The sequence below is a fragment of the Rhineura floridana genome, chromosome 9 (genome assembly GCF_030035675.1).
Source record: "Rhineura floridana isolate rRhiFlo1 chromosome 9, rRhiFlo1.hap2, whole genome shotgun sequence".
Classification (NCBI taxonomy): domain Eukaryota; kingdom Metazoa; phylum Chordata; class Lepidosauria; order Squamata; family Rhineuridae; genus Rhineura; species Rhineura floridana.
In genome coordinates, this window is record NC_084488.1 from 96,494,183 (window position 1) to 96,521,267 (window position 27,085).

General features: G+C 42.7%; 1 protein-coding gene and 1 long non-coding RNA gene across 3 annotated transcripts in view; one reads left to right on the forward strand and one right to left on the reverse strand.

Annotated features, from left to right (window-relative positions):
* Nucleotides 1–6,671: 6,671 nt before the first annotated feature.
* LOC133363606 (uncharacterized) lies at nucleotides 6,672–11,565 on the reverse strand. Of its 2 annotated transcripts, none has more exons than XR_009757715.1 (2): nucleotides 10,760–11,565; nucleotides 6,672–7,404 (listed from the first exon to the last, which is right to left on the reverse strand). It is a non-coding gene; the product is annotated as an uncharacterized LOC133363606 (long non-coding RNA). The 2 variants fall into 2 exon arrangements; XR_009757714.1 differs by having other exon boundaries at nucleotides 10,731–11,565.
* Nucleotides 11,566–11,821: 256 nt separating this feature from the next.
* The window catches only part of PPP3CA (protein phosphatase 3 catalytic subunit alpha), a 272,066-nt gene continuing 256,802 nt past the window's right edge, over nucleotides 11,822–27,085 (forward strand). The window contains exon 1 of the mRNA XM_061582856.1: nucleotides 11,822–12,610. Within this exon, the coding sequence (XP_061438840.1) occupies nucleotides 12,553–12,610 (58 nt within the window). The 5' untranslated portion in view covers nucleotides 11,822–12,552. The remainder of the gene's footprint in view (nucleotides 12,611–27,085) is intronic.

Sequence of the window (27,085 nt, forward strand, 5' to 3'; positions counted from 1 at the left end):
ATGGCCAGAGGTAGCAGTCATCAGAGGTGATTGTTGAAGGAAGGTAAAAGAACAGTAATTTTCTACAATGCTTTCCATTTTATATGTTTACTGGAAATCAGGCATAAATGAACACATCATAACCTGAAGAGAGACTTTGAATGGCTTCCATTTTTACTTTGCCAAATCTTGAAGGAACTGGAAGCATTTTTTTCAAGGCATTTTAAAAGAAATAGTTGTGTGTCCAAATGGACACCCAGTCCTAGCTTTTGGATGCCCAGTGCACACAAATAGACACATAAAATTTAATCAATTATCCAAGAACACCAGATTGGAAGCCATTGAAACACTGTTTAGGGGTAGGAAATTTTAGTGAAATTGAATAGGAACAGTACACAATGATTCTTAGGGTTATTACAAACCAAGTCTTTCTGAAAAAATGTCTTAACAAAATCTCTCTCCCTGTACACTGTGATGTCTGGTTTTCTGTATCTTCATTCTTTCTTTCTATAAGAGTTCTGCTACAACAGACCGTGGATCATAAGCAGCAGTTTGTAATTTTAATTTGCTTTTATTTCATGTATTTACTGGAGGGGTGGGCAGGCTAGAAAGATTTTTGCTAGGCTAATAATTTGGGCAAATGCATTCGCAGGAGTATTCTCTCCCTGGTTTTATTTGTGTGTGTGTGTTTTAGTTTGAACCACTTTAGCCTCAATCCAAATGTCAGGGCTTGTACATGGTAGAGAGGCTTCCACGTCCAAGCAATTTGGATTTAAAAAATGGACACCCAGTAACAATTCCCTAAAAAATGCCCTGACTGGAATTCTGGCTTCGAAATGTTTAACAGAGAGGAAGCCGGCTTGGATATAGCAAAGTAATCCCAGTTGTTTAAATCAGTGTCTTTCAACCTTGGGTCCCCAGATGTTGTTGGACTACAACTCCAGCCAGCTTAGCCAATGGCCAAGGATGATGAGAGTCTTAAAAATATAAAATATTTTATATATTTTAAAGTGCCCCTGATAAAAGATCTAATCAAAATCCGTTGGGCTTAATAAATTATAATTTTTGTCTATGTACCTAGAGATCTCCTACATAGGGCCGGTCCTAATATTAAGCATAGTGAGCCAAAAAACTCAGGTGGCAAATGCTATTGGGGGGGAAGTAGCAGCAGCCTCCTGGCTGTTACTCCTCTGCCCCCTGGAGAGCTGTGTATGGCACGTGGTCTGTCTTGCCCCCTGCCTAAACTAACCTGCTGCTTCAGGTATGGTGGAGGATGCTATCCATAGTTAACACTGATGTAAGGTTCTATTGCCAGTCCAGTTAGCTTATGTAAGTGGAATGTCCTTTGCCTCAGACAGATGAATGTCTTGGGCTAGCACTGCCTACATGCACAGCTCAAGCAATTATGCCAGGGACAGCCAATGCGGTACCATCCAGCTGTTCCTAGAGTACCATTCCTAACCATTGGCCACGCTGGCTGAAGCTGATGGGAGCTAGAGTTCAACAACTTCTGGAGTGCACCATGTTGGCTTCTCTTGCAGTATGAGTTCTAAAATTGTCAAACGATAGGAAAATGCTTGCACCTAACCATCAAAATGTAGGTTATGGCATTCACTTCAGTAAACGTGCCCTGGCATTCCAAAACACAGGAAACCAAGTTGCATGTGGGATTGAATTGGGATGGGGAGGAAATTTTGTTGCCTTTTTTGGGCTTGGATTTGGGGGAAGGAACACTTCCAATAGAAGCTAGAAACACAGTTCTATTTTGGCAGAACCAAAGCTTCTTTTGCTAGTATATATATAAAAAATGGTTCAGCTTCACCAAAAGCATTGTAATAGGCACGTTTCAAAGCAATTATGTTCATTAAAACCTTTTAGGCTTGACAATAACCTTCAAGGTTCAGTGTGTTGCTTTGTAAATATTTGACTTTTTATAGGAGCAGATTGAGAGCTAGCTGTTCCAGCATTTATTTTTCCATTACAAGGTAGTATGAAAAGGCTGCCTAGGCTTGGAGAAGGGGAGTCACTTACCAGAATTTGTACAAAACTCTTTTATTAATATTCTGATAACTTGGAAAATGCATCAGAAAGTTTTTATCTTGGGATATCATGGCAAATGAATTATCACTTTGCTAACTAGTCTCCTTTGAAAGTGTTCCACAAAGAGAGGGCCATTTCACACAACACATTTTTAAGCGTTGACTGTAGATGTTTAGGTGTACATCTGGAAATGTAAAGTGTGAAGGAGACCAGCATGTTAATCATAGAAGAAAACTCAACAGGAAGCCATGATCAGCCACAGCTCCCTATTGAGTGAAAACTTGCTGGCAGACCCAGATATGCTTCTGCCTTTAATCTACATTGCCTCCTTCCCTGTTAAACAAAGTGACATCTGCTGAAAAGGTTTTTTCTTTGGGGTGGCCATGGGCAATCACCCAGGAACTGACTGAACATTCAACATATATAAAAGATCAAAAGCAAACACACATGTGAAAGAGCTGTGGCTCAGTGGTACAACACATGCTTAGCATGCAAGAGGTCCTAGGTTCAATCCTCAGGTAGGGCTGGAAGAGATCCCTGTCTAAAATATTGTAGAGCCACTGCCAGTCAGTGTAGACCAGCCTTTCCCAACTAGTGGGCCACCAGATGTTGTTGGACCACAACTTCCATCAGTCTCAGCCAGCATTGCCAATGGTCAGGAAAGATGGGAATTGTGGTCCAACAACATCTGGTGGCCCACTAGTTGGGAAAGGCTGGTGTAGACCATGGGTTGCCAATATGGTGCCCAAAGGCACCAGTATGCCCATCAGTACTTCCTATGGTGTCCACTGAAGGTCTCCCTCAGTAGATATCCTGTAAAAAAAAACACCACAACACATGAAATATGGTTCACTCTTCCTGCTTGATTCTGTTTGCACTGGTTCTCCTTCTCCTACATTTAGCATGCTCACGTTTAATCAGATGCCAGGACTGGCTATCCGCCTCCCATCCATTCTGAACAGAGGAGGAGTGCAAAATGTTTTCTCTGTGGGGTGGCTGATATAGGAGCTTCCCCCCCCCATTGATGGGCTGGTGATGTGGGGACATGCCCACACCATTTTGTGGTGCTGTCTGTTTCTGCTTTTTTAGATGCAGCAGCCATTTTGGGTTATGTCACATCTCCATTACAATCATTTGGTGACTGGTGCCCTTGGCACTTTCTCAAATAGTCAAATGTGCCCACAGGTGCAAAAGGTTTGGTGACCCCCTGGTATAGATAATGCAGAACTAGATGGACCAATGTTCTGACACAGTCTCCTATGTTCCTGTGTTCATACATTCAATGCTGACCCAGACTCAACACAATCACATATCGATTGTCAAATAATCCTGGATGGTTTCATAATACGTTAAAATGAAGAACAATTCTAAAGAGAATTTGCCTGCAGAACCAGCTCGGCTACAGCAACATAATCCCTCTGCAATGGAAGTCCCTGGAGTTTTTTAATATGCTGAATGATTTACTCCAAACCTGGTTACATCTGCCATTTGTCCTAAGATCTCATGAAAATTGTTAATTTAACTAATTGTGAAGTGTCCCATACTACCTAAAAACAAGTTTAGCCCTCATTAATGCATCTAAGTCAAAGCTGAGTTGTCTGAGAGCCAAGTAAAAAAAAACAATCACAGCCAAGTAACATACAGAAACACACTGGAGCCAGTGTGAACTAGTTACTCAAGTAATAGTCCTGTTCAGCCTTCATAAATAGAGCAAGATGCTCTAACCCAGGTGTGGGGAACCTTTGTCCCTCCAGATGTTGCGGAACTACAACTCCCATTTCCCTTGGTAATTGGCCATGTTTCCTGGGGCTGATGGGAGCTCTAGTTCAGCAACATCTGGAGGGCCAAAGGTTCCCCACACCTGTTCTAACCCTAATATGATGAGAGGAGAGTGGGAATATCCTTGCTGTCCCTGTCCCATCCATTGTATCCCAGTTGCACCCGCCTCCAAACATTGGAAGATGAAGGTCTGCAGCAAGGAGCCTGTTCTATACACATATGATCAGAGTTCTAAATCAAACAAGGAACCTACACACACGACAGGCTTCCCACTGCATACCTTCACCCTCCTACACAAAGAGGGCAGTGGGGTTGGGTTACAGGGTCAAAACAAAAGTGGAAGGGCCTGTTGTGAGTGCCTACTATATCTGAAGCCCGATTGGTGAATACTTGCAACAGAGCCTTCTCTGTTATGTCCGCTAGATGATGGAATGCCCTCCCCAGTGAGGTAAGATCAGGCCCCCTCTCCTCCCAGTTTTAAACAGCTGCTGAAGACCCATCTTTTTAAGCATTTGGTTAAATTGTTACCCTTTCATTTTGATGTTTTTAAGGATTTTATGGATTTTATATATGGTTCTTTGTTTTTGTATCTTAAAATTTCTGTATTGTTTTATGTATGCTTTGTATTTTTAAATCTATGTAATCTGTCTTGGGACCCGCATTCCGGGTGAGAGGCAGACAATAAAAATAAATTTATTATTATTATTATTATTATCATCAAGAATGTCCCCACTCTGATCTCAACATGTGAGGGTTAGAACATCATGACAGGACTAGTCACAGATAGAACAAGATCTCTTGGACAGCTCTTCCTGTCTGAGGGGCCAATGGCCACCATGAGTGGGCAGATCCAGAGTCTGAGAATATTTCACTAATAGGAAAATCTTTACAGCTGAGTTCTGATAGGTTATGATACACTGTTGGATAGTGATTTGACATGATACTAGCTGGAATAGAGAGCCTAAAGATTGTGAGTCTAGCTGTGCATGAGTTTTTAGAACTTCTGCTTATCGTGCTGATGCTGGGGGGGTGTTTATTGGCTTTCAAATAGGGGAGTTGACACCTCCTATATAGTATAGAGGCTCTGGGGAGCACTGTCTATATGGACATTCCATTGAAACTGCTTCCATCTGCTGTATGAGTAGGAGGTAACAGTTGTTGGCCACACAAAGTATTCATTCTGGCTTCCTGATATGTGCTTTATTCAGTTCCTAGTGAAATTGTCTGGAAGTAGTAATATGCTTGGCTGGGGAAAGTGTCCAGTTGTTATATAGACACCATTGTTGCTGTTCCTGCATTTATTATTAGGTGTCTGCTTAACCATATTTAGTGGGATATGCTGCTTAATGAGAATAAGCTTCTGCAGAGTTAGCCTTGTGGCCCTCCAGATGTTGCTGGGCTACAGATACCATTATCTCTGACCATTGGCCTTGCTGGCTGGGGCTGATGGGAGTTGGAGTCCAACAACATCTGGAGGGCCACAGGTTCCCCATCCTGGGGCTGCTGGCAAACCTATCCCAGCAGAGGCACACCAATGATCATCTTAACAAGACCATAGGACTAGCTGCCCCATAACAATAATTACGAGCATAATTTTGTTTCATTATCTAGCTTATTATCTGTTAAATGTTTGCCTCTCCCCTTGCTGTATCTTTCCCACTGGGATCAAAACTGTTTTTCTATGTTTTTAACTACATGTAGTTCTATTTGTAAGCAGCCCTGTGTTCCAATTTGGAAAAAGGGCGGGGTAAAAATAAAGTTTCAATTCAATTCAATACAATTCAAACTGAAACATAACCTCCAGGTTTTTAGATAAACTAGAGAAGATAACCTTTTTTGAGACAGGTACACACTGACACAGCTAGCTTTAGCCATGCACTCCTACAGCACCTATTTTCATAGGCTATACAAGTTCTTCTGGTAGATAAAACTTATTGTCAAGGGCATTCTCATCACTATTAATCCTCTGTTTCAATCAAATACAGGCATCATCCAAACAAGAGAGCTTATAATTTGAGCCAAAACAGGAGTTGGGAGGAACCTGACATCATTCAGTGGTAGAGAACATGCTTTGCATGCCGAGGGTCCAAAGTTCAGTCCCTGGCATTTCCAGAAGATCTCTCTGGAGGACCATTGCCAGCCAGTGTTGACAATAGTGAGCTAGATGGAGGAACAGTATAAACCATTTCCCCTCCTTTTTTTGCAGGTAGACCTTGTACACAGCAGATGTGCTCGTAACTGCATCAACAAGACAGTATTTAAAGCATAAAACTGTACTAAAACTATTTTCTAATGCCTTGGAATTGCTTTTAATTGTTTCATAAGAAAGAAGAGCCCAAACACGCAAGATCTGAGCAAGGAAATCAAACCTTTGAAACAAAGGTACAATGCATCCTAGAGGTCCTCCCCAAGATGCCTCCTCTGAGAAGGGGGACATAAGTTAGTTCTGTTGTGCTGAGATCTGCCTTTATAGAACTGCTCAGAGAACAAAGACAGGGCAATGAAAAGACTCCAGGGCTCAATGGGCTACTGAACTCTGAAAATGTCTATCCCAAGAATCAAAAGGATATGATTTATGGAGCAAAGTTTAGAATCAGGGCCTTGACAACAACAGAGTATCTTGTGGCACATTGAAGACCAACACATTTACTATGGCATAAACTTCCAGAGTCTAGGATTTACTTCATCAGATGCATGAAGTGTTATCCCCAGTTGGCAGGTATATATATGTGTGTATGTATATACACATGGTGTTAGAGGGGGGAAATGCAAACAGCTGGGTCAAATGGCAATGAAATGCAAAAAGCAGCCTGCGACAATTCAATTAATGCTTAAATATATGCAAAACAAGCAACTATTCATAACAGAGGTAATTGATAACACAAGCATCCTATAATTGCCATGGTGATTAGTTATACACAGATCAGGTGTACAGTGATTTTGCTTTTACAAGATAGAAGATTGTCTCATATTCACACCATTCTAATAGCATATCTGCACTAGGCAGCTGTACAGCTGGAACATCCAATAGACGTGATCTCACTACTATAAGATTTGCATTTACTTGGTGTTAAGTTTTATTATTAAAATGACATTGTGATGCCTCACACATTAGTATACATTTTTTTCCTTTATTCATGGCTGCACTTCCAAGCCATAAGCTGCATGGATCGTCAAGGCACAATTGTTGCAAGCTGAGAGAGGAGGACAGCTTGGCTGGGCCTTGAATATACTGCCCTTTCCCAACAGCGGTAGCTTGATGATATATTGTCCTTCCCCATCCATTTTCATTGTACAGAGATTAATTGCCCACACTTCTCAGCCTTGGTCAACTTTAAGATGGATGAGCAGGTGTGGCCTCGGGAGAGTCCTGTGGGTTTGGAGGGCTGCATTTGGCCCCCAGGCTTGAGGTTCCCAACCATTCCTGTAAACAAACTCATTTCACACATATGCTCCAATTTAGCAACTGCTTTAAGAGCCAGGGGAGATGTTCAGACGGTCAGGTATAGGAATGAAACTTTCTGAAAATCTAGATGTCAAGTTGATCCACATGGTTTTTTTCTCCCATCTTGCTCCTTAATCATGATGGGAAGAAACAATTTTCTGCTAAAAATACAAACAATTCTCACATATTATATGCATTATGATATACACATAAAAGGTAGTATTCAATGCTGATCGTATTCAGAGTAGATCTACTGATGTTAATAGACTTGACTAGGATTTCACTAAATACAACCCATACATTCTAGGTGTCCTAAACTAACCAGCACATGAATAAGTATGTACAACAATGCACACTACTGTATAAAAACACTTATGTATTGATACTTACAAGTTATGTTGTAGAAATTTAACACTGCATGAGCTTGGCTCTTGATATGTATGTATAACATATATTTTTGTGTATAATTTTGCATATAACTAGTTGGACATAAGTGGGTGCTCGATGCAAGAGAATATCCAATGCGGACAAAGTTCAATCAGGTTGAAATTGCCAAATTCCATGTAAAAAATCCCTGTAAAATGGATTTCTTCTCCATCTCTAGTCAGGGGTTTAAAAAGGATTGTTTCTGACAAATATACATCTTTATATTTAAGCAGACATATATCTGAGCTTTCTTATACTATATTGACAAGTGCCTACTGGTGCAAGTGTTTCAAATGTGCATGTGTGACTGTGTTACCTGACTTAGGGTGCAGTCCAACTGCTGTTTACACCAGGCTGAGGGGAGTGGACCTCTGGCTGGATCCCGGTTCAGCCAGGCTACACCGGCATAAGTCCCTCATCAATTGGAGGTCTGCTGGAGAAGCCCAGCCCAGCATAAGGGGAGCTAGCATAAGGTGGCGGAAGGCCTGAAAAAGGGGCATTCCAGGGGCCTGTTGGAGGAGGGGCCTTATGCGATATCCAGGTCCCGTTGGCTCCGTCTCATGCCCCTGTCCCGGCAGCTGGTACACCAGGAAACCGGGTGGCGAAAGGAAACAAAATACAGGTATACATGCATTTTGTTTCTTTCCATTGTGTCCTGCTGGTGCAGCCAGTGTCCTTCCCTCCAAGAGGCCTCGGAGCAGCAGCTGCATGTTGCAGCCCCTTCCACCAGCTCTGCCTCTGCTGGCTTCTAGCAAGTTGGATTGCTCTGCCCATTTTGAATGCAGGGTGGCTTTCTTCATGCCAGTTTAACTCTACTACACGTAATTCAGACTAAGGCATCCTTAATCCAGTCCTTACATCACAGAAAAGATCTACCTAAGGATTAACCCATATTAAGTGGTTCACAATAACTAATGATGCTTTAAATATTTTGGAAAAATCTGTGGGCAGCTAAGTCGTTAAACAAAAATGGGGGAAATCTGAACCAAAAGCCAGAACTTTTACTTTTCTCCCAAGACAAAACAACCCTTACTATCAGATTTCTGGTGTATTTATACACAAACATTATGTGAGAGCTACATAAAAATCCACTAAGGCTGCAAACTTACCTACCTGGGAGTAAGCCCCACTGAACTCAATGAATAGGATGACACTTTAAAAAAATAAAGTCCTGTGACACCTTAAAGCAGGGATGGAGAACCAGAACCTCAGGCCCAATGTGGCTCTCCAGGCCTGTCTATCTTGCCTTCAGGCCTCACCTACTTACTGGCCCTCCTTTGCATCTTTCTTGACTGTTTTTGCCTGGCTGGAACACACCATTGAACTGTGATAATGCTTCTTGCTTGCATGTATGGAGGATAGAGGGGGCATGTGATTGTGTATAGCAGCTAGCCTACTGACCAAAGTTAAAATTTATTTATTGCTGTACCCACTTTTTGCCTCTGGCTCAACCCACCACTAGCACTGGGCCCCTGGAAGACTGCCCAGAATGGAATGTAAATTGCTTAGAGGTGTTTTGCAATAAAAAAAAATATAAATTTTAATAAATAAATAATATGTGGCTCTCAGGTTGAAAAAGGCTCCTCAAGAGACTGACAAATTTACTGCCAGAGTAGTCTCCAGATGCATTAAACAGGAGTCCAGTTATCCAGATTGCACTTTAGTAGGGAAAATTGCTTCAGCACTGTAATAGATGTACCTTGACCTGGAAGTACAACTGATTCAATAGCCACTTGTGGAAACAGTCTGTGGCAGGACTGTTTTCATACACATTAGCATTTTTTTTAAAAAAAAACAACCACCTTACAATTCAAACATTTCCTGGATTTATAACTCATAAGTCACAACAAACAACCTACACCAGTAACTGACAGCACTAAAACAATTAATGGCAGAAGTTAAAAAAAAGAGGTTAAAGTCCTTATAAAACAAAAAAGACTGTTTTTATTTCTTTCTCTGGTTGTTTTGTTCTTTGCTATGCTGGGCTCCTTTTGGAAGAAGGGTAGATAGAAATTTAATAAAACAAATGTTTGGCATCAAAGACTTTAATGTAGGTACAAGGTGAGTCTCTGTTAGGACAGTTCCCCATAAAGGTCCTCTCCCCTCACATCAGATGGTGGATGCACCTAGAGAAGGACCTCCAAGGAAAATATCAATTTACCAGGCAGGTTGAGCAGAGAACACAAGGTATCACCTTACCTGTGGTACCATTACATAATTTTAAATTGCCCCCCCTCTTTTTAGGGTTTTCAGCCCAAGCTACATTTTCACCCCCAAGTGCTGCATTCCTTCCTTCCCAAGGCCACAAGCTGGTGCTAGATGAGACTAGAGACACAAGTGTGCAAACTCTTGTCTTTGTATGCTAGGCTACATTTCAGCCTCACCCAAACAAGCAAGCAAGCAAGCAACATTATCATAGTTCAAGGACACATTCCAGCCAGATGAAAGCAATGGAGTGAGAGGTGAGGTCTAGGGAGGGGTGTGGCCTCAGGAAAGTCTGAGGGTGTGTACACTTAAAGCACATTCTCCTCCAAAGAATCCTGGGAACTGCATTTACTCCTCACAGAGCTACAATTCCCAGCACCCTTAACAAACTACAGTTCCCAGATTTATCGGGGAGGGAAAAGCATGCTTTAAATACATGGTGTTGTATGCAGCCAGCAGCAGAAAGTGAGGTCTGAAGGCAGTGGTAGCTTCATGTCAGTAGGGTGTGGAATCTGCTCTGGGTTTTAGTCTGAACTTTCAAGGAGCTGTCCAAGCTTGGACAGCTCTTTGAAGATCAGACTAAAACTCAGAGGAGATTCCACTGCCCCACTGACAGGGAGCCACCAAGCTGCCACTGTCTGAAGGACTGTATTCAGCCACTAGAACCAGAAGCAAGCCATCCCTGGCTTATTACCTCACTTTAAAATGTGATAAGCCAGCCCTGCTGCAGTTGGAGATCCTCCAGCTCATCTGGCTGGGGTGGTACCTGGCCTTCCGCCCCAACGTCCTGCCCTGGAGCATCATTGACTACAACCTCAATTTGAGTGTTTCATCTTTTTAAAGTTCGGAGACGCACCATTCTAAGGTAAAGTTATCGGAACATACGTTCGAATTTAAAGGCAGTCTCTTCCTTTGCTTCCTATCCCCTCTACAGAGAATTCTCAGGCGGGTACATTCCCAGATTAAAAGGCACTGTCGGCGGCACTTGCGAACACGTGGTGTTTGGAACTTTCAAAATGGTAGCCCTTCTGACAGAACACCCATCTACCAAGCTTCGCGATTTAACAAGAAGGGGGGGAATTGAGAGAAATCCTTTTCTTTGCCAAGCCAAGCGACAGCTACTCCTCCATCACCGAAAAGCAACGCAAGGCCTGGAGGTGGGCGAGACGAAGGCCGAGCTACTCTTTTCCGTCGTAGTGGGCAACAAACCTTCTGGATTCAAAGGACGCCGGGCAGATCTCACCTCCTCCCTCCCAGCCTCGGTTGGCCGCAGCACCGCATGGAGAGACGTGCCTAGATAGAACTGCTACAAGGGACACGCAGGCGCGATCCTCGCCCTGGAGCTACTTCCTCCCCCCCCTTCCTCCTTATTCGTTCTGTTTGTAGCAAGGCGCGGATACAGTGACTGACAAGGAGAGACCGCCCCCGCTTGCCAATGATACACGCAGACACACTCTTTCCCCTCGCAGCTGCTGTGGCGGCCTTGGAGTTAACAAGGGGAACACGGAAGAGAGAAAAAGAAACAGCCAAGGTATCCCTTGGCAAAAACACTGCGGGGTTATTCACTGTTGCCTCAGAAAAGCGCCCGACCCAAGCGCCGCAGCCTTCCTCCGCCTAAGGCGAGTAAGGACTGTTCGCTCCTCTCGTTGTTGCTCAACCAAACCCCCCGCTACCAACTCCTCCTCGATTTTTTCGCCCTGCCCCCCCCGTGCCAGTGCCGCAGCTCTGCTTTGCTTTTCCCCCCTCTCGCGCGACAAGACCCCTCCCATTCAATCCCACGTCCTCGCGTCGTCAAAGGTGCGCGCGCTCTTGCGCATGGTTGAAGCGGCGATGGCGAACACCTGAGAAAGAACGGGGAGAGGGAAGGGAGAGGCACTTCAAGAGAGGTGGGTGGGAGGAAGGAGAGGGAGCTACCTTGACAGTGATTGGCAGCCCGGCCCCAGCCAATGGCTGCGTAGGTAGCGTTTTGGCAAGGGGTGGGAGATGCGAGTGGAAGGCTTCGGCGGCGAGGGTAGGTTGCGCCTTGGACTGAGTGTAGCTCTAGTGGTTGGTGCTGCGTGAGTGAAAGGAGAGACCCTGCGAAAGGGGTGGCGGCACCGGGAGAAGGAAACGACGACGAAGGCGACGCGGAGGCGGGGGAGGAGGGGAAGGTACGGCACGGATCCCGTGCAGCGGCAGCAGGAGGAGCTGGAGCAGCAGGTTGCGTTCTGTGCCGTGTGGACTGATGCGTGGTTTTTGTCAGGTTTTTTTTTTGCAGCCCGCTTACTCTTCCGAATCTCTCCCCCCCCGCCTTTTAATCCCCCCCCGGTTTGACTGCATTTTCTCCCTTCACCGCTTCTTTCGGCTGTTTCCCTTCGGCCACTAAATTCTAATAAAAGAGAGGCGTGATTGACATAAAGAGGGGGCAAAAAAAAATCCGGAGGAGGAGCGGTGGAAGCAGCAGGAGCAGGAGGAGGAGGCAAAAGGGAAGGAGAGAGAGGGCGAGAGGGCGAGCGAGCGAGCAGCAGGCGGAGAAAGGCGTGAAGTTGAACTGCAGCTGAGCTGAAAAGGAGCCGGAGAGACGCCGTTTACTTGGCCGCCTTTGCTGCTGCCGCCGCTACCTCAGTTTCGGCTTTGTCTCTGGTGAGGGAGAAGAGAGCGAGCCTCTGTCGCCTTCCTCTTCCTCCGGGCCGCTGGAAATGTCTGAACACAAGGCGCTGGATCCGAAGTTATCGACGACGGAGAGGGTGGTGAAAGGTAAGAGGTGAGCCCAGCGCTCGCGGGCAGCCAAGCCAGCCTCTCGGAAAGGAGGAGGAGAGGTGGTGTCTGTCCGGGGTGGAGGCGGCGTTGGCTTCTCCACGGCCGCTAGACTGGGGACTCTGGTATTCTCCTTACGCACACGCATACACACACTTCTGCGCTTGGTGGGGGGGGGGATAGGGAGAAGCGGGGAGGTGGCGGCGGGGGAAGTGTGTGTGTGGGAACGAGAGGCTTATTGAGCGCGGGCTGTTTGTTTATTTATTGTGGCTGCGATTGCAAAATGGGCAAGACTTGTTGCAGGGAGAAGGCTTGGTAGAAATAGGAAGTGGGCGCCTGGTGATGAGGATGGGGGGGACAGGGAAAACTGCAAATGGATGAGGGATTCGGTACTATGGACTAGTAACGTAGGCGAAGGACGGTCGATTGCAGAGGGAACACCTGAAACGCACTGCTCTAGATCGGGAAGGAAGGGAGGGAACAGCTCTGTCTGTTCCTTTGAATTAACCCCCCCCCCCGTAGATCGGGCTTGAGATCTTTTTAAAATCACTCCTGCAGCAATTTCCCTCCCTTCTTTGGAGGTCTTGGACTGGGCTCTGGAGAGGCAAATGTGTGTGTGTGTGGGAAGACGGTTGGGGTGTGGAAGCTTGCAGCTGGAGGATCAGGAGGAAGGGGGAAGCCGAAATCTCAGCAGGTCTCCCTCCCTTTCTCTCTGTCGCCCTCCCCCCCCATTTCTAAGGGCATTTCCATCTTCCCTCCGCCCACATTGGGGTGGGTGGCCCTCTTGAAAGCAGCTTCTGCTGGCTCCTACCGAGATTCCTCCCTGAAACGTATTTCAGCTCCCCCTCCTGTAGAAATATGCCTCTGTGTGTGTATCTCCAGGTTTTGACAGCTGGGTTCTCTCTCTTTTTCACCCTTCCCCCTCCACCTCTCTTGACATGGCTGTTTTCTCTTTTTCTTGCTTTTAACATGCTCCTTGAATTAGACAACCTAGAAATAGTGGTTGATGGAGATGCGGGGAAGGAAGGAAATACTGGTGGCTTCTTCTTCCCTTTCTATCCCTTTTGGCCCACTTATCTGTTTGCAGGGGAAGGACAGAGAATCCACCTGTATGTGTGTACTGTCTTTCTCTTCCCCTTTGTCTCCTCTTAGCCAATGCTGGTGTGGAAATGGGCAAGCCTATGCTTCTGCTTCTGCAGCAGCGCAAGGAATCTTTGAGTGATGCCATCCTGTCACTAGCTGGATCCATTCTTTTCATGGATGAGTAGTGTAGATTTTATTTGTCCAGAATCTCTCTTAAACTATTGAGATTTAAATGATGAGTGCAGATGTGTTACTGGGGCAATCTCTCCAGCAAAGCAAGCAGAGTAGAAAGCAGTAGATCGTTTCCACCATCATATTTATTTTGTACAGTATTCCTCTTCTCCACCACCCCTGTTGCACAAACCCCAGTGATTTGGCTTGGCTAGATGATAAGTTATCTAGCAGACATATTTGGCTACATGTTTCTGTATTAATGTGTGTATAAGCATCTGTAGGTGTCAATAGCTCAAGCATTTTATTTAAAAAATGTTGCATTCAAGATGCATTTTTCAATCACATGTTGAAATTGCCCATATTTTTTCTGATAAGCCATTTAGGAGTGTATGCATTCTCTCTCATACATGTATATGTTGTGGAAAGGGCTAAATATGGCTGTGCAAAAAACCATTGATGTGTGTAATTTACCAACCTTAGCCATGTTTATTCAAAAGCCCACACTGGTTTAATGCCAGTGTCAAATGACTATGCTTGGGATTCCTGCCTTACATTCTGATCCTAAACTTGAAAAATCATGTCCTATTAATTTCACCAGTTTTTTTTCCTTCCAAGTAAGTTGTACAGGATTGCAGCCAAGGGTACAATCCACTTTGCACTGTGTTCAATAGCAGGACTTCTTTTGGTATTAATGAGGCAGGATTACATCCTTAAAGGCTGCAGCCCTGTACACACTTACTAGGAAGTAAGTCCCACTGAAATTGGTGGAGCGTGTCCCAGGAAACATACTTGTGATTGGGCTGTAAGAGTATGTTTGTGTGTAAACAAGGTTTTGCAGGCTAGATTGTTTAAAATGCTTGATTAGAATGCTGCTGTAGGATTGGGAGTTGGTCTGGATGATGACTTTGGGTCCCCTCAAAACCTGCACTTTTTGAGGAAAATGACAGCTATTGTTGATATTACAGTAAAATCCAAAAGCCCTAGAGAGAATATCAGCTAAAAGATATCTATATAGGCATATTTAATTGTGAATTGGTGTCAATCTTATCTAAAAAAATGTTAAATGTATAGCTGTTCTGTATTTTCATACTAATGTTGAAATCAATTCTCTGAGGGCCTATCCTTGTGGATTGGCAGGCACTATCCATACATGAGAGGGAGGTGTTGGGAGGCTTGGGAAACTCCAACGTTTACAGAAGCACAGTTTTGTTTTGTTTTTTAAAGAAGCAACTGTAAGGGGAACCTCTCCCCCCAGAAAAACCCAATGAAGCTGAGCATGCTCAGTGGACATAGAATGCTGTGTGGGTGTGGGTGTGGGTGTGGTAGAAATGCAGTGGGGAGAGGACTGGAATGGAGTGTCCATGGTGTTTAGAAGAAGGCTTGACTGGCTAGCTAGAACTGAATAGGAGGACTTCATAATGCAATATTTTGTTGCAGTTCCCACTTGTAATCCTCTACATTATTATATTACCATCCAAGTGCAGGAAAACATTTTGTACTATGCAGCTTTAGGTTGTAATCCTGTAGACATTTATGTGGAAGTAAGCTCTGTTAAGCTCAGTGGGACTTACTTCTGAGTAAACATTCTTTACCTTGTTCTGCAAGACTGCAGTCAGGATGCAAGCCTGTTGAACTCTATAGGACTGACTTCTAACATTTTGTGATACTGTAATAAGTTATATAAAGCCTTGTGGTGACTGCAGCATTGCATGTTAGTGAAACAGATGTTGTATTTTTTTTTCTTTTACAAAAACCCAAAAATCTTGGGAGTTGGACATATGAAAGTAGAGATTTCCTAAGTGTTGTGGAGGATTCCCTGAAGTTCTAGATGGAAATCCAAGTAGGACTTCTCCTTGTGATGGGATTGATTTGTTATCTCTGAATGTGAGCTGTTTTTGGATTTGCTTTTCTGTCAACTTCAGTGCAAACATAAAAAATATAAAGGGTTGCAGTTCTGATGCACACATATTGGGAGCAAGCTGCTCTTAATTCAGTAAGGTTTATTACATAGTAAATATGTATAGGATTGGGTTGCAATTATAAATAAAGTAACATGCCAAGGCCTCTTACATTTATTTTCCAGATTAGGAAAAGTGAACTTTGAACAAAGAAAGGGGGGATTTTGCATTAAAGAGTCTCTTTCTTTGGATGTCTTAAAAGATACTATGTAATTCTTCCCTCTCTAACAGAAATATAATGAGAGTACTATAATTCAGTTTTGTTATAATGGAAATATGAGAATTCCTTAACCAGGTGATTCCTTGGGTCAGCTAAATCCTGCCCTCCTGTAGCACGGATTATTCATGGAAACTTATCTTGCAATCCTGTGCATGCTTTCTTGAAGTCCTGTGATCTTGATGGGATTTATTTTTCAGTACACTTGCACAGGATTAGTCTGAATTGCAATGGACAAAACTTTGCATAAATTGTATTTCAAATTGTTATTCAGCTGGCCCAGTGGAGGTGATGATGACACATGTCAGCATTTTATCAATAAGAGATGGAATAATTTAAGCAGTTGATTATTTTATTGAGCATTTGAAAATGACTTAATGCTTTAAACACAGAAGAAGGCATGATAATGCTCAAAATGAATATGAAATAGAATTAGAATAGAGCTGTTTTTGCCCTTACTAAATTGCATTTTTACAATTCTAATGCAAAAATGAAGATGAATTATAGAAGAAAAGCATTTGTTTCCCTGATGGTAGCCAGTGCAGTGCCTTCCTTTTTTATTTTATTTTATTTTTATTTTTTTACAATAATTTTTATTCAAATTTTCATAAAACATACAAAACAAAATCATAAAACATTCAAAGACAAAAAACAAAACAAAACAAAAATGATTAAACAAAAAAATAAAATGTTGACTTCCCATTTGTCACAGATCAAATCAGTTATAGGTCTACAATATATAACAATCCTGTCTCTTATATTATATTATAAAATCACTTTCCTCCAGTAGTTATCTTAATTAATCATCAAATCTCATAAACATTACTTTGTTCTTTCCACAAAAAGTCAAAGAGGTTTCAATTCTTTAAGAAATATATCTATCAATTTTTCTCCAAATAAACATGTCGATTAATCCATCTCGTTAATAATTATAATAAACTTATTGTCATAACCATAGTCCAAATAAACATATCGATTAATCCATCTCATCAAAATCTGTTAGGTCCAATAATTTCAATAGCCATTATTCCATTATCCATATTAATTCCATCTTCCATCTTCAATAGTCCTGTTAAGTCCAGTAATTTCAGTGTCCAATCTTCCATTTTCAGTATTCCATAATAATCTTGCTGTCATAGCCATAGTCATATAATAAGAGTCTGATGGGAATTTCCTCTATCCCAAATATTTTCTTGCCATCGATTCTGAATAAGTTGCTGAAATATTGTTGTAAAGTCATATCTCTATTCTTCTTTTTTACAAAATGCACTGGCTCATCTCTTGAGAGTTTTTCCATTGTCACATGGCTGCAGTTAATATAGATTTTCTCTATATCAAGCTCCATCACGTCATTCCAGTCCCGAAAATTATCCAAGCCATTGATAACTTTATCTCTAATATCTTCATTAATTTCTTCAGAGATAACGTTAAATTCCAAACAGTAGATTTTATTTCTAATATCCATAAACTCCAGATCTTTTTCCAATTCCACATTTGTTCCAATCTCCAGGGCTTGTATCTTCCCTTTATTTTTTCTTTTCTCATCTCTGATCTCATTCTCCTCTCTCACAGGATCCCCTATTTCTTTAAGCTCCTGCGTCATTTTGCTCAGTTCCATTTTCAGCTCCTTACTGCCCTGTCGCAGGGTTTGTTTCGTTATCTCAATCTCATCCATTATTTTCTGAAACATAATTACTTCCAGATTCTCAGCCACTTTCTTGATTGCCATTTTTAAAACCACGAAAACAAAACAACAAAAATAAAGAAGAACCACTTCTTATTTCAGCAACAATTGGGTTAATATTCCAGGCTTGATGACATCACAGTATAAACAGAGCAGCCTGCCTTATCTCTCTATGTTCAAGAATACAAAACAAATTTAGTTCCCAGCATCAAAACAGTTAGTGGCGTCGTGAAGAAGCAGATTCGTCAAAATAAGATAGACCAAAAAGAGAATAGTCCCAGACAATATAATGTTCCTCGGAATAGAAATCCCTCTTCTGTTTATATCTTTAGAATGCACTTCCAGGACAGCTTTTTGCAATAGAAACAGAGATAAGCTGTTAATTTCGTGAATAACAGAGAAGAGTTATAGCTCACCCAGAAGTTCTTTAAAGCTGATTGAATTGACAAATCTCTTTTTGCTGCAACAATTTAAACCAAGTAAAAAAAATAATAGAAAGAAGGGTGCTTGCCTGTTAGTCCGTTTTCTCTTTGAAGAAAAGATAAACGTATCACATTAATCAGATAGAGCTTGTTCGGAAGTCCGTCTGGCATTGCTGGCTGGACCTTTTCTCATAAATTAATGAAATCCAGTCCTCCCAACAAAAACAGGCTTTTGAGGTTGATCTCTACGTTTCTCCCTGCCCGGGAGAAATTTCATCAGTCAAAAAAAAAATGTTCTGACTGATTTATATCTGAATAAGCTTCTTTTGAGGCGGGAGCCCGTCTCAAAAGCAGGCACAAGCGAAGTCACCCTTCCCAGAACAACCAGTGCAGTGCCTTCCAGATGTTGTTGGACTCCAGTTCCCACCAGCTGCAGCTGGCATGGCCAATAGTCAGGGAATATGGGAGTTGTAGTACAGCAACATCTGGAGGACACCACACTGGTTACCCTTGTATTGAAAATGGAAATGGACTGCCTTCAAGTTGATTCCGACTTAGGGCTACCCTATGAATAGGGTTTTCATGGTAAGCGGTACTCAGGGGGTTTACCATTGCCTCCCTCTGAGGCTTGTCCTCTCCAGCTGGCTAGGGCCTGCTCAGCTTGCCACAGCTGCACAAACCAGACCCTTCCTTGTCCGCAACTGCCAGCTGGGGGGGGCAACTGGGCTCCTTGGGACTATGCAGCTTGTCCACAGCTGCACAAGTGGCAGGGCACATGACCTCTGAGCCACTCACTGTGTGGGTGATCTTTAGCTGGCCCTGTACACCCAGGAGACACGAGCGGGGATTTGATCTCACAGACTCTGGACTCCCAGCCAGGCTCTCCTCCCCACTGTGCTATATAAAATAATATATAACATGTATAGCTGTTCAACCAGAATCATAAATTCTCTGCTTGGTAAATGTTTTGTCCAGCTTGATCCTATGCATGTTTGCTTAGAAAAATGCCCCACTTTGTTCAGTGGTGCTTGCTTCCAAATTCATGTCCATAGGATGGAAGCCTTTTCCTTCACTTTAGAAACTTCTTGAAGATCTGGCTTGGAATGCTTTTGCTTTTGCTTTTTGGACTCCTCCCCACCCCTCAGAGAAGTTTCTATATATTTTTTGGTAAGAAATATGGACAACAATTCATATCTAGATTCTCTTGACTATATAAAGTGGGTCATAGGAATGTTTTCCCCAACAACTGGTTTTATATGAAGGGCACTTATTTTGGAACAAAAATCATTTGTGAACATATACATCTTAGCTTTGATTCATTCTCCTGGCCAGGAATTTGTCTGCTCCAGAGAGAGAGGGAGGGAAGGAAGCAGGGAAGCGGAAACGTGTTAAGATATTGTTAATTTTGAAAAGTCACAGTTACCTATAAGAACACTGGAGGTGTTTTGTTATAACAAGAATTCTGTTTTCAGTGTAACTCATAGGTAGGCACTATTATATAATTTCTTGTGGATTTGGGGTAGGGGGAGTCTTTTGTGTTCAATTGCTTTGTGATAACTCTGCTTTCTGTTTTGTATTGTCACCTGCACACAAAAAGGCTTTCACATCATACCATGTCAGGCTACTGGTCCATCCAGGTCAGAATGGACTGCATCAGCCTTCACCAACCTAATGCCCTCCAGATGCTTTGCTTTGCTACTCACTTCAGCCCCAGCCAATACTTCCAGTGGTCAAGGAGGATGGTTTTTGTGTCCAACATCATCTGGGAGCCATCAGGTTGGCAAAGGCTGGAGTCAGAGCTTGTAAGATTACTTTTAAAAAGTAATAAATTACAGTTACAATTACATGGATCAAAAAGTAGTAATTACCATTACAATTACAATTGCTCCGAAAGTAACTGATTACTTTACTTTTTCTCAAAAGTAATCATTACAATTACATTTCAGTTACTTTTTTAAAAAAATGTCTACATTGTGCTGGCCTTGGCTGCTGCACATCTAAGTAGCCTAAAACAACATTAAAAATAAACACACACATACAGAGGTAGTAGAATAATTCTTTTTATCCATAAGATCACAATTGTGGTCTCTCTGCTGGTAAGGGAGGTGGGGAGGGTAGCAGAGGCCACTTCTCAGATCTTTGCATGTCAAACCAAGTGCAATCCTACCCCTCAGCCATCAAGCATAATCTTTCTCACTTAACCACCTCCTGGACTCTGCCCTGCCACCAACTACCACTCACCCAAGCAAAGATTTTCCCCTGAGACGCAAAACATGTAAAGTACTACAAATGCAGCACAATAATTAGAGAGGGTGGTGGAGGCCACTTTGTGTGCCAAGTGCAAACACAGTATTCACACACACACACGTCGTCATTTTTCACCTCCACAGTTCTTTATCTCCATTCTGCTGCTGCCTCCTCCTCCTTTATCCATGTTCTTGCCCTCCGGCTCCTTTTTCCCTTCACTTCATTCTTCACCACCACCATCCATTTTTTTAAACAATTGTTTTCTCTGTTCCACCCTGTCTAACTCTCCACCTCCTCCCTCGCCTCCTCCTACCCATCCAAAGAGCATGAGGGAAGAGCGACACTGCACAGAAGCCCAGTTTGAGGCACATCCACAAATCAGAGGAACAGAAGACTTCCCCTGCTTCCCCCCTCCAGTAATGCCCAAAAGTAATGCTGGAAACATTATAATTACTTCACAAAAGTAATAAAACTAGTCCTAGTTCTATTACAATCAAAATGTAAAGGAATTACCCACTTGTTCCTCAAAAAAGTAATGAATTACAAGTAATCTGTTACTTGTAACGAATTACTTCCAAGCTCTGGCTGGACTATAGAGACTGGCAGCATACAGCAGTTCTCCAGGGTTGCAGACAGATGTCTTTCTCAGCCCTACTTGGAGATGCCAGGGAGTAAACACGGACCCTTCAGCATGCAAAGCAATGACATTTTAAGCCAGGGTTGGGGAACCTGTGGTCATCCAGATTGCTGGTCCACAGCTCTGAGGATGACCATTTCACATGCTGGCTAGAGCTGACAAGAGCTGGAGTCCAGCAACCTATAGAGGGCCAAGTGTTCCTCACACTTGTCTTAAACCATGTAAGGCATTTCTCATAGTTACATACTGGGGTTGCAGATGGGGGAGAAAAGAGGATGGAATGAATGCTTTATTGGCTTTCAAAATGTTGCTGTTAAACTTTGAGAAACTCTGAATTCACACAGACCCACAGGCAAGCTGATCAGCATTCATGTTCTCAAAGGGTAGGGCCACAGCTCAGCAATAGAGCATCTGCTTTGCATGTAGAAGGTTTTGGGTTGTTTCCCAAGTCTCCAGGCAGGACTGGGAATGTTATCTGTCTGAAAATCTGGAGAGCTGCTGCCAGTCAGTGTACACAGTACTGAATTAGGTGGACCAATGGTCTGACTTGGTATGAGGCAGCTTCCTATCCTTGACAATCCCACGTGAAATGGTCACTCAGGAATGGCAGTGCTGGAATAGGGAGGTGGCCAAAGAAGGCTACTTGTTTCTTGTAAGACTGTTTAATCTTGTGCAAAGTGTAAGTTGTTAAGTAAAGACAGTTCAAGGAATTCTTGAGGGGGCAAGCAGCGTCAAAAATATCTATATAGAAAAATCTTCAGAACTAGATTTGACAGATTTACTTTCCCAGCTTGCTTTTATAAGAACTCACCTTACATGATATGAAATGCCCTGGGTTGTTTTCTTTAAAAAACACACACCATAGTCATAGCCACAGTTTCTTTGTTTTTGTACTGCTTTTCTGTATACATTCCACACAAAACAGTTCACAACCATTTGCTCTATTCAGATTCATCTGTTTGGGATATACCAGCAGTAAGGATGAGGCACTGGAGGACATTACTCAATATTGTTGTGCTGTGAGCTTCTGCTCCTCAATTTTAGAATTGCTAATTAGAATTGCTATGGGGAAAAATACGATTGGGGTGGTGAATGGAGAAATAAGACCCAGCTCCTAAAATCTCTTGGACACACATTGGCTAGTTATTTAGGGGAGGGCCATAGCTCAGTGGTAGTGCACGTACTTTGTATGTAAAAGGTTCCAGGTTCAGTCACTAGTGTCTCCATGAAGGGCTGTGAAAGACTCCCTGTCTGAAACACTGGAGAGCCGCCATACAGTGCTAGATGGACCAATGGTCTGACTGGGTTTAAGGCATTTCCCCCAATTTCCTATCTATTTCGCCTTGGGTGACAGTCAGTTTATTTGTGGGCCTATGTGAATTCAGAGATTCTGGAAGCTCAATGGCAAGGTTTTGTGAGCTGATAGAATATATATTTGACTTTCCCCAAGAGTATCTGCATTTGCACATTATGGTAAGCCTTAAACGATGGCTTACTATGTACAAGCAAATCATGCCCAATTTGTTCCTCCCTGCTAGCTTATGGAGGAATCAAATCAGCAATACCTGACTTAGCATTGTGCCTGATTCAGGATTTGTAGTGTGTTTCACTCCAAGCAAATCATGACAATAACCCAAGAATAAACTCTTAATCTTACTGAGTGAAACAAACCACAACCCCTAGTTTGGATGTGATGCTAAACCAGGGATTGTGGCTTGTTTCCCTTGCATGTTAGCAGGGGATGGGCAAAGTAGGCATGATTTGGTTTGCCATGCTAATGAGAGAAGTTATTGTGGTAGCAGTCATGCTTGTCCAGAGTAGTGGTGGTGTATCTTGCCCATAAATACTAGTATCTGCATAAAACACATTGAAAGAATGAGAATAAGAATATGAAATAATAAATCTCACAGAGAAATACGCTGCCCACCATAATTCAACATAGGTATGTTGGGGCATAGGTATGTTGGGGTGCATAGCCCATATATTCATCTAGTTTGCACTGATTGGGATGGGTCTGGGAAGCATGTAACTATTTCATACAACTTTGTCCCAGTCCTTATTAAATGAGTAGTTGGCTGATTAATACACACCACTAGGAGGACATTATTATAGCAGTTGAAGTCCTTTATGGAGGAGATATCTGGCTTGTTAGATACTGGATCAAGAGTACCAGCTTATTTTATACATTGTTTGGATACTCAAAATCATAGGAAAATTTGAAGTTAAGAAATTTTGTAGCAGAATAATATAGTTCTGCAAAATATCTTCTATTCCCAAGGATAGAGACATGATAGCTTAAAGAGAACAGAACCTTAAGATGGGATAATCTTGGAAACAATTTTTAAATCATTTGAGCTTGGGATTCTAACTTTCCTATCGTATACATGTTTACTTCGAAGTTAGTCCCAGTGAGTTCAATGGGACTAACTCCCTGGTAAGTGTGCTTAGAAGTGCCAGTATTATGAGACCAATGCCTCTAAAATATTGTGTGATGGACTGTCAGGATTAAAAAATTTCCACATTGTCTGCACAAAGTGTAAGAGAGGGCTGAATAATAGAGTGCATTGAACAGGGTTGACTTCATCCTGAGTGTCTATATGTTCTGTACAATCACTATTTCAGCAATATGTGTAGTATCTGCTATAACTGCCACAATTAACGTCTATTGATATAATACACATGCCGTTAGATTTTAATGAAGGTAATGGTAAAAACCAAGCTCAAATATATCCCAGTTCTTGGGTTTTTTTACTGACACACCATTCACTAGCAAGTTAACTGCTTTTCTGTAGTAAAACAAATCTCTGTTCTAGAACCAGAAAATAGTCTTCTTTCTCCATTCATCACAGTTCTTAAATGGGATGAAACTGATGCACATAATTTACAATCAGAAGAAAGTCTTAAGTGGAATGCTCCGTTATACCGAAGGAAGTGTAAGTGCCATTGAGCATGGGTGCCTTACCCTAGCAATATTTTGTGTTCCCACAAAGTCCCGTTGATTTGGGCAATGGTGACAGCAAAAAGCAAATAATAATGGTGTTGATACTGTGCTGAGTGGAGAAGTTTAAGGGCTCGTTCACATGGGGACTCACTCCGAGATTGGTGCTACTCTCATGCCTGTTAAATTCACTGACTTTACATGATGTTTCAGCCCATGGGAAGGCAAGTCACTGCTTTCTCCCTTAAATCCGAAGCAAATCAATCCAATTTTAATCCAAAAAGGGAGGGAAAAACCGTCTGTGCTTCGCATCTCTAGGAGCTTGTAGATGCTCATCTCTAATGCTTTGGTGACTCCACGCCCACTCCCTCCTCCTCCCTTTGTTGTTGTTTTTTTACTCTGGAACAAACTGAGCATGCTTGGTTGCCAAGGTAACCAGAGGAAGACATAGTTTGACCTTAAGAGGGCGTGGTCATTAGGAAGCTGTGAGATTAACCCTTCTCCTTCAGTATGAATGCAAAACAGCAGATTGAGGACTCATATAAGGTAAGAAGTGTGAACCTTTAAATTCCATCGCAGTGAGAAAAGCTTCGCCTTTAAAATGGAGTGCAGCTCCAGTGTGAACCAGCCCTAAATTCTCTCTGCCCACACTGGCACTTTAATGGGGGTGGATCTTTCCATTATTTTTTTATTTGCATGGACTAGCTAAGTGGGTACTTGGCCATACCAGCTGCTGCTATGTAGCCCCTGGAGGGTTGGATGCAAGTGAATGCAGCCTTTGGGCCAAAAAACATTAGCCACTCCTGCCCTGGAGAATACATAAAGTGAAATCTACATAACATTTTTATGTGTAGTAAAACTGGTGATCCTCTAAAAGCTGGGTAAGGGCCATAACTTGAGCGCTAGAGCATTTGCCTTGTATACAGAAGAGCCCTGGTTCAATCCTTAGAATATCCAGGTAGGGCTGTGAGTGACTCCCTGCCTGAAACCTTAGAGAGCTGCTGCCAGTCAGTGTAAGCAATGCTGAGATAGATGGACCAGTGGGTCTGACTCAGTATAAGGCAGCTTCCTGTGTTCCTGTTCTGAGACCTCATTAGGGTAGTGGCTTTCAAGCTTCCTACCCTCAGGGAACCTTTCTGTGGTGATGTCTGCCGAAGAATACCTATGTGCTGCAGCATGCATGTCTTTGTGTGCATTACCAGTTCATGCAGAGCACAGGCCACTTGGGCATCATTGTTATCCTCTGTGAAGTGATGTGGCAACTTTGGAAAAAAAACAACACCCCAACATTCTCTTCTGGCAGCAGGAGAAGATTGTTAGTGTTGGGTAAGTTGTTCTGAAGGGAAGCTAATATGTCATAATTGGTTTTCTTATTGGGGAGTTGCTGTTAATCCTACAAGGAAAATGGACTGCCTTCAAGTCGATCCCGATTTATGGCGACCCTATGAATACAGTTTTCATGGTAAGCGGTATTCAGAGGGGGTTTACCATTGCCTCCCTCTGAGGCTAGTCCTCCCCAGCTGGCTAGGGCCTGCTCAGCTTGCCACATCTGCACAAGCCAGCCTCTTCCTTTTCTGCAACTACCAGCTGGGGGGCAACTGGGCTCCTTGGGACTATGCAGCTTGCCCACATCTACAGAGGTGGCAGGGCATGTAACTCCTGAGCCACTCACTATGGGAGTGATCTTTAGGTGGCCCTTGACACCCAGGAGACACAAGCAGGGATATGAACTCACAGACTCTGGACTCCCAGCCAGGCTCTCCTCCTCATTGTGGAACCCCAGAATAAATTCCTCCCCTGACCTCTCCCACTGTATCCCTTAATTGAGTAAGGGGTTAAGAGTGCAGACGCTTCCTCCCAAAGCTGCCTGATATATAGAGAGCTATATCATAGTTCTTGTATTGGCCACTGGGCAGCTATAATAAATGGGTGTAATTCAGCCAAATGTTAAGCATATTGAAATCCTTCAAACTTCAGTGTGAGAGTTAAGCGTGCTTTAACACCCACATTTAAATCAGTGGGAGATTAATTGGCATGTTAACAACAATGGCAACATCAATATCATTTATTAGTTGCTTTATATATAAAAAGAAATGTCTCAGAGAGACTTAACAAATTAATATACAAACAGATAAAATCAATTAAAAGCCAAATTAAAAACTACATATAGTATAAAACAAAATTCCTGAAATGCTCATCCCACAGTTGAGGTTAACTTAACCCCCGAAGCCTTGGTAATTGAAACTGTCCTAGCCTTAACTTTGTCTGGATTGCATTCATTTTTTTTAGCCATATGTATAGTGCTTTTCAATGCACACAATGATTTAGAATTCTCTCCATTGTCTTGGCTGCAATCCTAGGTGGTGGGGCTTGGTTTGATAGACTGTGGCTGGCTATGAGTACTTATGACAGAGTAAGGATCAGTTGCTGGGCCTCTTACAACAACCCTAGTCATACAGTCTCTCATTCCACAACATGCTGTACTTTTTTTTTTGTTAGAGCCAAACTTGTAGCAAGTTCTGGTCCTGCATGCTCCCTTGTGCTTAGTTGAGGTGCAAGCAAATATAGCTTGTTTTATATTTGTTAAATCATCTCATAACATGATTCTCTGGGTAAGAGTGTAAATGCTGTCTGTTATAGCTGTAACAGGGAAGCCTGAACAGTTTTTTATGTGCCTTAGGGCTAATCTAGCTTTACGGTATTCACAGTGAAGATGACTTCATAACCAGGATGTAACTCCTAATATGAATTCCCCCCTGCGTACATAGAGAATTTCTTACAAGCTTGGTTTTTTAAAACTATTTGCTGCCTATGGGACTGTAGTTAGCTAATCTTTTGACCACACCTTTGCCTTGCATTAAAAGGCCAAGGTATTTTCAATAAAGAATAATGCAATTCTCAAGGAAGAGTTGCTGACCTTTCACAGCCCATCATGTAAGCCAAGTGACATAGACTTATGTTATCAAAGGAAATAACACTTCTCCAGGTGCATGCACATGGATGCAGTGGCATACTGTGAAGTTATGAAGCCAGCCTTGCATGACTGCCTGAGATGCCAAGCCCATTGAAAGTTCCAGGACCCAGTGTGCCAGTTCAGTGGTGTTTTCATAGTTCA